The sequence below is a fragment of the Macaca fascicularis genome, chromosome 7 (genome assembly GCF_037993035.2).
Source record: "Macaca fascicularis isolate 582-1 chromosome 7, T2T-MFA8v1.1".
Lineage (NCBI taxonomy): Eukaryota > Metazoa > Chordata > Mammalia > Primates > Cercopithecidae > Macaca > Macaca fascicularis.
In genome coordinates, this window is record NC_088381.1 from 135,209,746 (window position 1) to 135,225,855 (window position 16,110).

The 16,110-nt window shown below is 37.4% G+C and overlaps 1 protein-coding gene across 8 annotated transcripts in view; it reads left to right on the plus strand.

Moving 5' to 3' along the window:
• The window catches only part of PALS1 (protein associated with LIN7 1, MAGUK p55 family member), a 93,547-nt gene that overhangs the window by 74,260 nt on the left and 3,177 nt on the right, over nucleotides 1–16,110 (plus strand). For all 8 annotated transcript variants that reach the window (XM_005561550.4, XM_005561552.4, XM_005561551.4 and 5 more), the window contains 5 exons: nucleotides 3,905–3,976; nucleotides 4,485–4,556; nucleotides 6,998–7,165; nucleotides 7,830–8,032; nucleotides 10,530–10,640. In XM_005561550.4, the coding sequence (XP_005561607.3) occupies nucleotides 3,905–3,976; nucleotides 4,485–4,556; nucleotides 6,998–7,165; nucleotides 7,830–8,032; nucleotides 10,530–10,640 (626 nt within the window). The remainder of the gene's footprint in view (nucleotides 1–3,904; nucleotides 3,977–4,484; nucleotides 4,557–6,997; nucleotides 7,166–7,829; nucleotides 8,033–10,529; nucleotides 10,641–16,110) is intronic.

Sequence of the window (16,110 nt, forward strand, 5' to 3'; positions counted from 1 at the left end):
TAGAATGGAATTATGTATAACTTCAGCCAATCCCATATTGTACTACATTCCCTGTATACCTATTAAGATGACCCTATTATCGAGGCAACACAACTTGTATTATACTATATACTATACTATGACATTAATTGGGGCATCAACATGGTTTTTGAGAAGGAAAGGTGCATAACTTTGTAAGGAATCAGGAAAAGTAACAACATAGAATATATTATACCAAATGTGATCTTAGGGCAGAAATAGGATGCTCCAAATTTTTTATTGATGAAACTATCCCTCATTTAGACTAAACTAAAACTTTAGCTTACATTATAGATTAAGATTATTAAGGGGACATGTTTCTGAGAGTTAAGATGATACAAAATAGAACAAAGTACAGTCATGCATCACTTAACGACAGGGATATGTTCTGAGAAATGTGCCGTTAGGTGATTTCATTGCTGTGCAAACATCTTTGAGTGTATTTACACAAACCTAGATGATATAGCCTGCTATACACCTAGGCTATGTGGTATAGCCTATTCCTCCAACTACCATCATATATATCATTTGTTGTTGACTGAAATGTTGTTATGCAATGCATGACTGTAGTAGATATAATTATTTTCTACAAATGGCTCTTAGAGTTCCCAGGATGGGAGTAGGATGGAGAAAGGAGAGCAGAACTAAGGGAAGTATAATAAGCTATCACAGAAGGCAAGGAGTACATACAGGATGATAAAAATAGGGATAGGATAAAATAGGATAAAAATAGGGGAAAAGGATAACAATTCATCCATTTATTTGTTAATAAGTGCTACTATGGCTGCCCCATGTAAGGCACTTTGCCTGGTGCTGAGATAAACTTCGCTTCCATACTTTACTTGAAAGTGTATCCATTAACACTTATGTATATGTTTTTCTTCTGTGTCCCCTACTTTATAATAGTTTTATTATACTGTCTCTGTTATAATTCTTTCTACCGTATATTCTGTTTGTAAACTTCTTGAGTTCAGAAGCCAAGTCTTATTTATTTTAAATCCAGATAATATATGTTAAATTAATGAATAAAAGGTGATTTAAAAAGTTCTCAGAAAACAAACAAAAAAAAAGTAAAAAAAATAGTTCTGCCAGAACTGCTGTTTCTGAATTAGACCTTTCAATCCTTCGCTGTAATGTTTTTGGGCCTTATCTTTTACCTACAACATTTTTTAGCGATCATCCCTCCTACTCATACCTGAAGATTTTAAGCATAACAGATTTAGCTATAGACTTAGCCTTACACTGGATTTGACTACAAGCAAGAGTTTAGGAGAAAAGAGGAAAAGGAGGGCATGAAAAAAAAGACTGAGAAATATTGACTATCAGATATGTAGCAGGAATAGGGGAAGTTGTCCAAAGATTTTAGAATAAGTTATAAGGAATCTCTTTTATCTCTGTAACTAAGCCAAAGAGACTTTTCTGGGTAACAAGAGATTTCAACATTATATTTACATTTATTCTTTTTGAGTGTAAGGTCACAGAAAGCTTCAGATTTCTCACTTTAAAACTTAAAAGCTAGAAACAGATATTGTCTATGTCAGTCATATTTTAAGGAAAGAGGAATGGACTTCTTACATTTATTTTAGAGGATGATGTTCATACCCTTGATTCTTCAGAGTAACAGTTACAGGACATTTCTCTAGAATCTTGAAGTGTTGGGTAGCCATTGTGTTTCTGCCTCAGGCTTGTGCCAAATATCAGTATGGTGTCTTCTTACCATGCCAAACTTTAGCCCATAAATGTTTAGAACTAGTGTTTGTTGATAGATTGATGACATTTCTAAGTCTTTTTATAAGAATAAAGATCTACCTTAGAGTTTGACGATGGCTTTCCATCAGAATTCGATGGATGTTTTAAGAGGTCATTATGAGGCTGTCCCTGGTGGCTCACACCTGTAATCCCAGCACTTTGGGAGGCTGAGGCAGGAGGATCACTTGAGCCCAGGAGTTTGAGACTAGCCTGGGCCACATAGTGGCATAGCTGACATAGTGAGACCCTGTCTCTACAAAAAATTTGAAAATTAGCTGGCCATGGTTGTGTGTACCTGTAGTCCCAGCTACTCAGGAGGCTGAGGTGGGAGGATTGCATGAGCCTGGAAGGTTGAGGCTGCAGTGAGCTTTGATCACGCCAGTGTAACAGAGCAGTCTCAGACAAAGAAAAAGAAAATCATTTCTATCTCTCATTAATTTCTGCCTCTATTTCAGAATAGCCTATAGTTCATACTATAAAAATGTACCACAGAAGTACATCATGGTAATGTTTTAAATTTTTAATATGTAAATGATTAAAATTACTCTGTTCTTGATTTTTAAAAATTGGTTAAATACTTACTTAAAAATTTTTTTTTTCTTTTTTTTGAGATGGAGTCTCGCTCTGTCACCCAGGTTGGAGTGCAGTGGTGCAATCTCAGCTTACTGCAAGCTCCACCTCCCAGGTTCGTGCCATTCTCCTGCCTCAGTCTCCTGAGCAGCTAGGACTACAGGTGCCTGCCACCACGCCTGGCTAATGTTTTGTATTTTTAGTAGAGATGGGATTTCACCGTGTTAGCCAGAATGGTCTTGATCTCCTGACCTCGTGATCCGCCCGCCTCAGCCTCTCAAAGTGTTGGGATTACAGGTGTGAGCCACTGCGCCTGGTCCTTTAAATTTTAATACTCTTAAAATTTTCCTTCTAGTAATAGTTACTTGTTTTACTAAGAATACAGTCTTGGCCGTGCACAGTGGCTCATGCCTCTAATCCCGGCACTTTGGGAGGCCAAGCAGGGAGGATCACCTGAGGTCAGGAGTTCAAGACCAGCCTGGCCAACATGGTAAAACCGTGTCTCTACTGAAAATACAAAAGTTAGCCAGGTGTGGTGGCGGGCACCTGTAATCCCAGCTGCTCAGGAGGCTGAGGCATGAGAATCCCTTGAACCCGGGAGGCGGAGGTTGCAGTGAGCCGAGATGGTGCCACTACACTTCAGTCTGGGTGACAGAGCGAGACTCCATCTCAAAAGATAACCAGGCTTCCTTTAATGCTTCTTATGTGTATCGAACTCAGTATTAATCTCTTTGTTAGTACGCTTATGAAATGCACTAAGTTCTACAGATTATCCCAATTTGTATATAATTTGCTTATTGATTTTTAAGAATCTCTGGCTTTACTCTGAAAAAATTAGATTTAAAAATTAAGTATAAAAGTGGAACCTCAACGTAATTCAGAATTTTCTAAGTAAAGCCACTTGTATCCTATAGGAAAAGACATACTTGATTTTAAGGTAGAGGTCTGAAAAGAAAACATCTTTCAAGGTCAGGAACCTTGAAAGCCTCCTGTATTAAAATATTAATTTTGTAAGGAAAAGCATGTTTTCCATGTATAAATTGGTAACTTAAAGGCAGAAATAAAAAATGACCAGCACATATACATACACACAAGAAGAGGGATTGAAAATAATGCATGCAAGGGAATATACTGAATGGTTTCTTGGAATTGAATATGGAATTGAATATATGATGAATGCCCACATGTTGTTCTGGAAAAGTTAACTCCTAGAATCAATATGCTTAATTTGAGATAATTCTAAAGGACTAGAACCATTGTAAGATCCAGGATAGTACTTTTCCACAAAGTAAATGCACAATGAAACCTTTTAAAAAGTTGAACTATTAAATTTTTAAATAATAGATGATATATATTCCAATAATATATATCGGATTGATTGAGCAGAGTTAATATTTGAAAAATTTGGAGGTGCATCATAGCTGACATTACTCCTGTGTTGGCAAAAGGATTTGGAAGGGAATATAAATGAAGAGATACGTCTAGTGTTTTCCCTTCTTGATTAAAAAAAATTTTTTTATCCTTTTATCTTGAGTATTTTACCCTTCTTTTTCTTTCTGCTATTAAGGGAAAAGCTTTCAGCAGCAAAGGGAAGCCATGAAGCAAACCATAGAAGAAGATAAGGAGCCAGAAAAATCAGGTTAGACACTTGTATTTGACATTAGTAAGAGATTTCTTGGGTCTTCATCTGGAGCCATGCGTAAATCTGCATGTTAGAACTGTGAAGAAAGAAGTACTCGTGGAAAGAGTGATACAGGAGGCAAAACTGATTATCTTAGAACTGTAAAGAAAGGATAAGATTTAAGTATTAAAGATTATCTGTCTATACTGTGTAGTTAATGGAAAATTATAAATACTTTCCTGAAAAATAGTCTGTATACAAACAGTGTAATAAGTATTTATAAAAGTAAATTAAAAACAAGCTGGGTGCGGTGGTTTGCATCTGTAATCCCAGCACTTTGGGAGGCTGAGGCGGGAGGATTGCTTGAGGCTAGGAGTTCAAGACCAGCCTGGCCACCATATCAAGACCTTGTGTCTGCAAAAAAATTTAAAGAATGAATGAATGAATAAGTAGAGTTCTTCAATTTGAGTTATGTGGCTTTGTTCAAGGGAACACATTTATAGTTATGTTTATGATTGCTCAACAGGAAAACTATGGTGTGCAAAGAAGAATAAAAAGAAGAGGAAAAAGGTTTTATATAATGCCAATAAAAATGATGGTAAGTTCTACTCTCAGGGATAGGTGGAATTATATCTGAAAGGAGTCTAAATCTAGTCCCGTTTTGTACCTTAATGTTAAATATGTGCTTGAGAAAATCATGTAGTAGAAAGTATTTTCTTTCGGAATCCTGTGAGTAAAGCAGTGTTTTGAATTATGGGGAAAACTCATATAAAAATGCAAGTACTATTTAGCATATGTAGTATTAAATTGATAGTTTCCTGTAGTTTTTTTCTACTTAAACTCTTTGCAAAAAGTGTACTTCTAACAAATTCTTACAGAAATTCTTGAAGTAAAAAATATTTCCTCTACAACAGCTCATGTCACAGAAGCAACTCATTCCTGAGAACCCACTACCTGCTGGCTAAGTCAGACACACGAGAGAATTTTAGTTTTTATTTTGATTGATTGCTAAGATGTAAAAGCTCGAAAGTTGTAGCTTCTCTTAAAATCAAAAGCTCTGATAATGTTGGGCTAGTATGCTAGTATTCCCAGGTGACAAGAGTCTGCTGGACCTGAGTGATGACTATTGCTCAAGCATCTGGTGTCTAGTTTTACAGTCTCTACCACTCCCAGTGTTTTATTAACCCAACCTGATTTACTGATTTTGTTACCTCCTTGGTTTGCTTTTATGGGCATTTGAGTTTGCTACTTCTGTTTGGTTCGCATTAGAAGCAAGCCAAATAATAAAACAAAGGCATTCCTTCTTATGCAATTTATAAGGCTATTCTCTCAAGAATTTGAAATATTTTGGGGCAGCATACATTAAACTAATAAAGATAAAACATTATAGATTATTATAATATTCCATAAAATCGAAATGAGATTTGATCAACTTTAATAAATTTTTTTCTAAAATAAACATCCTTTAATGCTAATTGACAGATTAGGTGACTAAAAAGATTCAATGAGTTCTAAATTTTATCCTCTGTGATTAATATCTCTTTTATTTTTTGAAACAGACTAAAGTTAACTAGTCCAGCTGTAAGAGCTACTGTACTGTAGAAAACGTGGCAAATCTGAACCCTATGGATATACACACCAAGTCTATAAATTAAAATGCTACCACAGTCTTGATTATACATATTAGAATGGATTTTTCAGAGAAAATCATTTTGAGAGGAGAAGGAATTACATTTGCTGTTTATGATGGTGTCATTATCATGAGTATTTTTAAGTAAATAACTAGAATTCATAATAACTAGTGTATTCCAGGGCAGTAACTATATGATTTTGTTCTCACAAACTCCTTGAGGTTACAGAGTAGTATATTCAAGTTTAGATATTAAAGTGATTTGCTGAAATTCTTAACAACTAATACTTGATTGGTTGAGCTGGAATTTAAACAAATACAGTTTGAGCTCCTGCTCTATGCCAGGCTTTGTGCTGAGCATTGACAAGCCTAAGATGGTCCGCCAACCTCATGGAAATAGAGCTGAGGGAGTCTGGCTTCACATCTGATGCTCCTTCACAGTCAGGAGAAGTAATATGAGTGAGGACTTGGGAGACTACTAGTTGTCTGCTTTTGTTCATACCACTTGACATCTCTGGTTTCATCTGGATTATGGGCTTTAGGAATGTTACCCCACTTGTCATAATTTATACCTCATTTCGATTCATGACTCTGGGTTAGCATTCCAGAGTAAAGTAAACATAAATGCAGAAAGCGTAGATAGCATGGGTGTGGCCTGTTTTCAAGTTATACAACTAACAGGGTTGTCCAATCTTTTGGCTTCCCTGGGGCACATTAGAAGAAGAATAGTCTGAGGCCACACATAAAATACACTAACACTAGAGATAGCTGATGAGCTAAAAAAAAAAAAAAAAAAAAAAAAAAAAAAATTGCAAAAAAATCTCACAATGTTTTAAGAAAGTTTACAAATTTGTGTTGGGCCGCATTCAAAGCTGTCCTGGGCTGCATGCAGCTTATGGGCCATGGGTGAACTATAGGAAAGTATTCCAGCTTTCTCTGATAACACTAGTTGTAGCCACTATATGTAAATGTCGGTCTATGCCAGCCATTGTATTCAGTGTATACATTATGTCTGATTCTTAAAACAACCTTCTTAAGTACCTTAAGTAGAATATTAATATCTGCATTTTACAAAAATGACAGATACTATTATTAATAGTTCATTCCCTGGTACTCCATCCTTATTCAAAGTATTGACTACAAATTAGCTGTTCAGTGTAAGAATCAGTATAATTATATTGTATTAGACATTCAAGCATGAATTTTTCATTTCAAGTATGAAATAAGATAAAAATTAATAGAAGGAGTATTATATTGTTGTCTGATTCATTTTCATGGTACCCTAGTAAGGATGTAAAGACAATACATTGTGCTTTTTTCTAATTTTGGGGGGAAGATCTACGAGTATTTATATCTTTATTACATGGCAATAATTTTGTCTGAAGGGCTTAACTTTTTTTCCCCCAAAGATTATGACAATGAGGAGATCTTAACCTATGAGGAAATGTCACTTTATCATCAGCCAGCAAATAGGAAGAGACCTATCATCTTGATTGGTCCACAGAACTGTGGCCAGAATGAATTGCGTCAGAGGCTCATGAACAAAGAAAAGGACCGCTTTGCATCTGCAGTGCCTCGTAAGTTTGAATGCATTCCCATTTTCCTGTGCTTTTCAGTTTACCAGCTCAGAACCTAACTACATTATGTAAGGAAATTTTTTATTCATTTCATTAAAACAGTGTTGTCAGTGAAAGAGGAACTTTGCTTAACCAAATATTTTGACAATTTTTAAATTAAAAATAGTCATTATTAAGAAATTTTAATTTGTCCTTCGATTATGTACTATTTTCTAAACAAATTTCAGTTTGGGCCCCTTACAATTTCGTGTTCCATAGGGAATCAGTTCCTGCTTCTTTAAAGTGATACTGAAGATAGAAACTTAGGCATAATCTGAAAACAGAAGTTCTAAGATTATATAGTACCTAATCTTATGGAAATAAACTTTAGGAGAAGATGAGTAGTAGTGTTTTAAATGCAGGATGAAGTAACTTGAAGTGTAAGCATAAAATGTATTAAGATAATTAAATATAACTATTACTGAGATACTACAAACACATTTTTGTTCAATTTTCAATCTATAAAAAATAAAAACAATGTTAAACATGTAGGTGCTTAGCATTTTCTCAGTTTATTATTTTATAATCTGTGTTACAAAATAAAAATTCTTTCTGACTAGCAGAATTATCCCCTGTCCTCTATCTAAGCCATGCCCATTATTTTTGTCTGGTTTTGTTTGCCTAGATACAACTCGGAGTAGGCGAGACCAAGAAGTAGCTGGTAGAGATTACCACTTTGTTTCTCGGCAAGCATTCGAGGCAGACATAGCAGCTGGAAAGTTCATTGAGCATGGTGAATTTGAGAAGAATTTGTATGGAACTAGCATAGATTCTGTACGGCAAGTGATCAACTCTGGCAAAATATGTCTTTTAAGTCTTCGTACACAGGTAAAGCTAGAATTTTGTTTTAGGGTTTGAACTTAGAGGGCATGTCATACAGAGTAATCTAGTGGAAACTCTATTTTCGTCCTAGTGGAAACTCTATTTTCGTCCAAGAACAGTGTGAACTAATTAAGTTCTCATATGGTTTTTCTCACTGATTTACTATGTGAAATCACACAGGTTACTAAATCTCTTTCACTTTACTCCGAGGGGAAAACATATACATACTTACATAAACAGTTTGACTATTTCTTGTTCAAAATGCTTGAGACCAGAATGTTTTGAATTTTAGGATTTCTCAGGTTTTAGAATATTTGGATATATATAATGAGCCATCTTGAGGATAGGACCCAAGTCTGAAATGAAATTCATTTATCTTATATATACCTTATTTACTTGGCCTGAAGGTAATTTTATTTTTCCTGGGGATATTGAATAAACTGTCTGCTCCTGTGTTTTGACTATGACCCATCACATGAGGCCAGGGGTGACATTTTCCACTTGTGCCATCATGTCACTGCTCAGAAAGTTTCAGATTTTGCATTTCAGATTTTTGGATTAGAGATGTTTAGCTTGTATATATACTTGTATGTATGTTCTGAAACTTAAAATACAGTAAATATAGTACTGGTAGTACTTTAATTTGAGTCTGTAAAAGAATTTCCCTTTTCTGATTCTGATATGAGAAAAATTAGAAAACTTCAAGATTATTTTTATGGTTTAAATACCACTGTTCAAATATTAACAAGTATCACAGTGAATGCTTGGTTGTATGAAAATAATGAAACTTTAGTTTCAGTTATTTGGCAGACTAAGCAAAAGCATAAAATTACTAACTAGTGCCTCTTAGCTTTCTATTTAAAAATGTTAATTTTAGGATGCCAATGTGGGTGGATCACTTGAGCTCAGGAATTCCAGACCAGCCTGGGCAACATGGCAAAACCCCATCTCTACCAAAAATTTAAAAAATTAGCCAGGCGTGGTGGCATGCACCTGTGGTCCCAGCTACTTGGGAGGCTGGGATGGGAGAATCGCCTGAGCCAGGGAGGCAGAGATTGTAGTGAGCTGCACTGGATCCAACCTGGGTGACAGAGCGAGCAGAGTGAGACCCTGTCTTAAAAATAAAAACAAAACAACAAAAAAACTAATTTTAGAAATTTTGGAGTTTTTAAGAAACTCCAAATGTTATGGAAAATTTTTTAATTTTTGTAGACCATACAGCTTTAGCATATAACTTTCCTTAATGTGGCTGCTGCTCATGTCAAATCAGGCAACATAGTCAGTGGTCATTAAAGAGATGTACGTAAAGGAGAATTGATTCTAAAATCGGTATTCTAAAATAGTAATTAGGGATTTTTGTTTGTGTTTTAGTGGACGAATGCGCTTAGGCTCTATACTCTTTCAGTTATACATTTTTGATTTAAGAGAAGTATACATATTTTTACTAAATTTCTTTAGAATTCTTTATATTATTTGGGCAAACAGGTTTTTAAAATTCTTACTTCTCCAAGAAAAATAGCTAACAGATTTCAACAAAGAACTCAGCATATTGTTTTAATCATCTTAATGTTTTTAGATAGAAACGGCATATTCCTATAATCTCCATTTTGATAGAGCACTTCAGTTTGAGGACACAGAGTCATGCATTGGTAACAAAGTGAAAACTGCAATCTCCAGATTCAAACATAGTCGTCTTTTTCTTAGATGTGCTTTTCTTGAATTGTCTTTTGCACATGTGAAGTTATGTTCTCTGATTTTGCTTATATTTAGTGTCTGGCACATAGTAAGGCAACTTGTATGATTCTAATTCCTCCAAAATGGATTTTTAATATGGTTATTGTAATCTGTATGTGATCTTATTAGCAAGGTATTTTAATATCACAGTTGTCATCCTTCAGTATCATTCACTTATATTTCATTACATAAAAGAGCAAGCTAAAATAATATATGTATATAATATATATAATATGTATATATACACACAGATATATATATGTATGTATGTGTGTGTATATATATACACATATATATGTGTATATATGTGTATATATATACACACACACAGAGAGATATATATATATAGCTTCACAGTATATTCTTACAGTGAATGGTAGGATCTTAAAAATATTGTGAATTGGGCCAGGTGCAGTGGCTCATGCCTATAATCCCAGCACTTTGGGAGGCCAAGGCAGGAGCATTGCTTGAGGCCAGGAGTTCAAGACCAGCCTGGGCAGCAAAGCAAGATCCTGTCTCTACAAAAAAGTAAAAAGTTAGCCAGACAGGGTAGTGCATGCCTATGGTTCTAGCTACTGAGGATGCTGAGGTGAGAGGGTCACTTGAGTGCAGCAGATTGAGGTTGCAGAGAGCTGTGATCACACCACTGCATTCCAGCCTAGGCGACAGAGCAAGTCCCTTAATCTAATATATATATCCAATCAGTATTATTAGGAAGTAATTAAATGATGCAAATTATTTTAAAAATCAAAATATCTCTTCTTTACAGTCATTGAAGACTCTTCGGAATTCAGATTTGAAACCATATATTATCTTCATTGCACCCCCTTCACAAGAAAGACTTCGGGCATTATTGGCCAAAGAAGGCAAAAATCCAAAGGTAAAGTTTTCACACTATTGTACTATTCCATTGAAGGTAAACATGAAACTCCTGGTCTAATTTGTCCTGGTGCTTAAAAGCTCCATTAGCTTGAGCTTTCAAACTGATTATTCTTTCTGTAATATTACTTGCCCGGCCGGGCGCGGTGGCTCAAGCCTGTAATCCCAGCACTTTGGGAGGCCGAGGCGGGCGGATCACAAGGTCAGGAGATCGAGACCACAGTGAAACCCCGTCTCTACTAAAAATACAAAAAATTAGCCGGGCGCGGTGGCGGGCGCCTGTAGTCCCAGCTACTCAGGAGGCTGAGGCAGGAGAATGGCGGGAACCCGGGAAGCAGAGGTTGCAGTGAGCCGAGATCGCGCCACTGCACTCCAGCCTGGGCGACAGCGTGAGACTCCGTCTCAAAAAAAAAAAAAAAAAAAAAAAAAAAAAAAAAAATATTACTTGCCCAAAAATTGCCATGGTTGCCACTGGGTTGGACTATGGCAGCTTTCCAAATTTGGGGCGTCTACATATGGTAATTTTTGAGCTTCTTCACATGGGTCTGTGACATTTCTAGGGAGATGTGACTGCCACCAAAGTTATCAGCCAACTCTTCAGGATTACTGACTTTTCTCTGTAGATACTCCACATTTTCAGGGAGCCAAATTTGAGTGCTCTTGCTTTTCTCTTCTTTTTATCCCACTGAAAATTTATGTTCTGCTTTTCTTCTCCCTTTGGTCTTCTCACATGGTTTGGAACAGAAAAATGTTTTTAAATTATTTTAGATCTATACTAGATACGGTTGAGGTAGTCCATGTCACATTAAACATTGATAATTAAGTGAATGATAATATATGTTATTAATAAGAAAGCATTGAGCTTTTATTTAATTATGTAAGATGATAACTCTGTCAAGTGACTTACTGTATCAAAGTACATGTTCTTGTTTTTTTGCTCCTTATTTATTAAATAGATCTATTTTTGAGAGGGCTTACTCAGATTGCCTCATTTCATTGACTGTGCCTTTAAATCTCCTTAAAGATAGTCATTAAAAGCATATTTACATTCCTTTCTTTTGATTCTGTTTTTTGTTTTTTGTTTTTGTTTTTGTTTTGGTCATTGTTGTTTTGAGATAGGGTCTAACTCTGTTGCCCAGCCTGGAGTGTAGTGGCATGTTCATGGCTCACTGCAGGCTCAGACTCTGGGCTCAGGTGATCCTCTCACCCCAGCCTGTCCAAGTGGCTGGGACGATAGCCATGCACCACCATGCCTGGCTAATTTTTTATGTATTTTGTATAGACAGGGTCTCACTGTGTTGCCAGGTTGGTATTGAACTCCTGGCCTCAAGAAACCCTCCTGCCTCAGCCTCCCAAAGTGCTTGGATTGCAGGTGTAAGCCACCATGCCCAGCCTTCCTTTCATTCTTTATTTTATTATTTTTTTTTTGAGATGGAGTCTCGCTCTGTCGCCCAGGCTGGAGTGCAGTGGCGCAGTCTCAGCTTACTGCAAGCTCCGCCTCCCAGGTTCACGCCTTTCTCCTGCCTCACCCTCCTGAGTTGCTGGGACTACAGGCACCCGCCACCACGCCTGGCTAATTTTTTTGTGTTTTTAGTAGAGATGGGGTTTCACCATGTTAGCCAGGATGATCTTGATCTCCTGACCTCGTGATCCACCTGTCTCGGTCTCCCAAAGTGCTGGGATTACAGGCGTGAGCCACCGCGCTCAGCTTCCTTTCATTCTTGACTGTCCACCACAACACATTAACCCTTCCTCTTCCTCTTCACCCTCCAAAATATCTTTTTTCACTCTATGTCTACCTAACATTTATTTATTTATTTATTTTTGAGACAGAGTCTCGCTCTGTCACCCAGGCTGGAGTGCAGTGGCGCGTTCTCAGCTCACTGCAAGCTCTGTCTCCCGGGTTCACGCCATTCTCCTGCCTCAGCCTCCCAAGTAGCTGGGACTACAGGCGCCCACCACTGTGCCCAGCTAATTTTTTGTATTTTTAGTAGAGACGGGGTTTCACCGTGGTCTCAATCTCCTGACCTTGTGATCCACCTGCCTCGGCCTCCCAAAGTGCTGGGATTATGGGCGTAAGCCACCACGCCCGGCCAACATTTCTTATTCAATCTATATGTGAGGTAGTAATTTTTAATGTCTTAGGCTACAGACATAAATGACCTTCCCATCCTACATGATGAGCATAATTCTGGTTGCTTTGTCTAGGCTAAGTAGGCTAGCTGGTTAAAGTGTAGCACTGCACTCCTTTTTCATTTCCGCCATATACCTACAAATTCATAAGTAACTGGAGTCAGAGTATTTGTTGTCCATAGCACTTGGAATGATTCAAAGGAAATAGGCAGCATGGTCGCTGGCTGTTCTTGAGGAGGATCACAATATAACAAGAGAAACGTGATTAATACTATATAAAATTTAGTGTCCAATAACTACTTTGGTAGAACAGGAACTCCATGATTGTTCGAGGAAAAGGATGCACACTGAGGACCAGAGTGTACTCCATTCTTCCTGTTCAGCCTAATTTTCCACTTCCTAACATGCACCCTTATTTCTTTTTAGGCCTTTTTTCCAACAAGGATTCGCTATTATATGAAGGACCATAGGACCATAGACCATTCCAAAACATGTTAAGCACCTTTTTTTTTTTTTTTTTTTTTTTGAGATGGAGTCTTGCTCTGTCACCCAGACTGAAGTGCAGTGGCGCAATCTCGGCTCACTGCAGCCTCCGCCTCCTGGGCTTGAGCGATTCTCCTGCCGCAGCCTCCAGAGTAGCTGGGATTACAGGCACCTGCCACCATGCCCAGCTCTTTTTATTTTATTTTTTTTATTTTTAGTAGAGATGGGGTTTCATCGTGTTAGCCAGGATGGTCTTGATCTCCTGACCTCGTAATCCGCCGCCTCTGCCTCCCAAAGTGTTGGGATTACAGGCGTGAGCCACCGTGCCCAGCCAGCATCTTTCTTTTGTTTGGTCTCTGGCAGTGTTCTAATGGAATTTTTATCTACTTCACTTAGAATTGGCCATCCTAAATTTTAGGTCTGTTTTTTTTTGTTTTTTTGTTTTGTTTTGTTTTTGAGAGGAGATTCTATGTCACCCAGACTAGAGTGCTGTGGCATGACCATAGCTCACTGCAAGCCTTGAACTCCTGGACTCAAATGACCCTCCCATGCCAGTCCTATAAGCTGGGACTATAGGCATGTGCCACAGGTCCTAGCTTATATATATTTTCAAAGCAGGACCAAAATGTTTTAACAATATGCAATATATTTAATTTTCTAATTAGAACTTTCTGATTCTTTTTCTTTGCTGAAGTATATTTCACATACAATAAATACATGCATTTTAATTGTATAATTCAGCAAGTTTTGGAAATGTATACCTGTGTAACCACCATGCCTATCAAGATTTAGAACATTTCTATTACTCTAGATAGTTTTCTTATGCCCCTTTGAAGTTACTGCCCCTCCATTCTTTCTTTCTGGCAACCACTAATCTGCTTTCTGTCACTATAGATTTGTTTGGTCTGTTCTAGAAGTTCATATAAATAGAAGCATGCAGTTTGTTAAAGTTTGTGTCTGTCTTTTGATCGGCATGTTTTTGAGATTGATCTGTGTTGCGTCTAACAGCAGTTCATTCTCTCTTAATGCTGAGTAATATACCATGATACTAATATAGCACAATTTATTCATTCTTAAGTTAAAAAATATTTGGATAAAATTTTGAGGGCTGGGCACAGTGGCTCATGCCTGTTATCCCAGCACTTTGGGAGGCTGAGGCAGGCAGATCACTTGAGGTCAGGAGTTTGAGACCAGCCTGGCTAACATAGTGAAACCCCATCTCTACTAAAAGCACAAAAATTAGCCGGGTGTGGTGGCATGCACCTGTAATCCCAGCTACTTGGGAGGCTGAGGCCGGAGAATCACTTGAACCCAGGAGGTGGAGGTTGCAGTGAGCTGGGATTGCGCCACTGCACTCCAGCCTGGACAACAGAGTAAGACCCTTTCTCAAAAAAGAAGAAAAGATAAATGTATGTTTTAACTTTATAAAAAACTGCTAAACTGTTTTTAGTTTACTAAATTGATATAGAAGGCCAGGTGCAGTGGCTTACGCCTGTAATCCCAGCATTTTGAGAGGCCAAGGTGGACGGATCACTTGAGGCCAGGAGTTCAAGACCAGCCTGGGCAACATAGTAAAATCCTGTCTCTACTAAAACTACAAAAAAAAATTGGCCGGGTGTGGTGGTGCATGCCTGTGGTACTGGCTACTCAAGAGGCCGAGTTCGTGCCACTGCACTCCAGCCTGGGCAACACTCACTGGGTGCAAAATGTAACCAACCAGTTATCTAATTGTATTCTGAATCTCTGAATCTGTTCTGCTAGTATACAGGCTTGAGAGTGGCTATCTGGTAATATGAACTTATTGTCAGTTTTGCCTAGTTCAGCTAAAAATTTTGAGCTAAAACATTTTGTTTCATCTTAGTCGTGGATTGTAATTTGAAAGAGGACTTCAGACATAAAGTACTAAATAAGTGATATAAGGTATTTTGGCATAAAATGAAATAATGCCTTAAATTTGATAAAAACTAGGTGGATTGGGGGCTTTAGCATTTTCATTTCAACTCCAGTACCACAAAGTTTCAGTTCTCTGTGGAGTCCTAGAATGTTCAATAATCTCGAGCTTTTGGTAGACATGAGTTTTAGCAAAAATGTCAGTGTGTTCAGTTACAGTGGTGAAGTAGATTCCCTGCTGGGAACAAAGGATTCTGTGTGCCATATTCAGATGTACAACATTCCAGAATGAGAATTAGAGAGCCATGCAAAAAACTGCCTCAGGACTAGCCAGAGTTGTCATATTTTTAATATGTTTTCTTACTGTTACGGAAGTTCAAACAGTTGAATGATATGAATTTTTTTGTACTGTGGGTCCAATATAGTACTGATGTGTGACTTTTATATCTGAGACATTTTGTCTTGAGTTTAAATTAGTTGTCTTCATTGGCGGGGGTGATTTGGGGTGAGTTTCACTTTCTGGAACATATGTGCCTGATAATTAGAGGGTTTGGGATAAGTTTTGCACATAGCGTTGCTGCCTGCTTATCTTTGAAGAATGGCCCTTTCCTTCAGTCAGTATTTTAAAGTAGGCTGTTCTATATAGTTTCCCAAACTTCGGTAGGATACTTTTAACTGACTGCAGCAGACAGTAAAGGGCAAGGGCTCGTTACTAGAGCCAAAAGTAGATGGCATTTTAGGTCCTTGCTCCAACAAGAAAGGTTCACTTCATGTTACAGAAGATGTTACTATTAGGAAGAGGTTATAGTGTTCTAGAATGTTTGAAAACAAATGTTTGTAGGGAATTCAAAGTAACAGTCTGTGTTCTTGAAGCTTGTAGTCTTGTTGGTGAGATAAGACAATATATGTGAAAACCTAAATAGTGGTATAAAACAGGATATATTGAGTCCCAAATGGTTCATAAT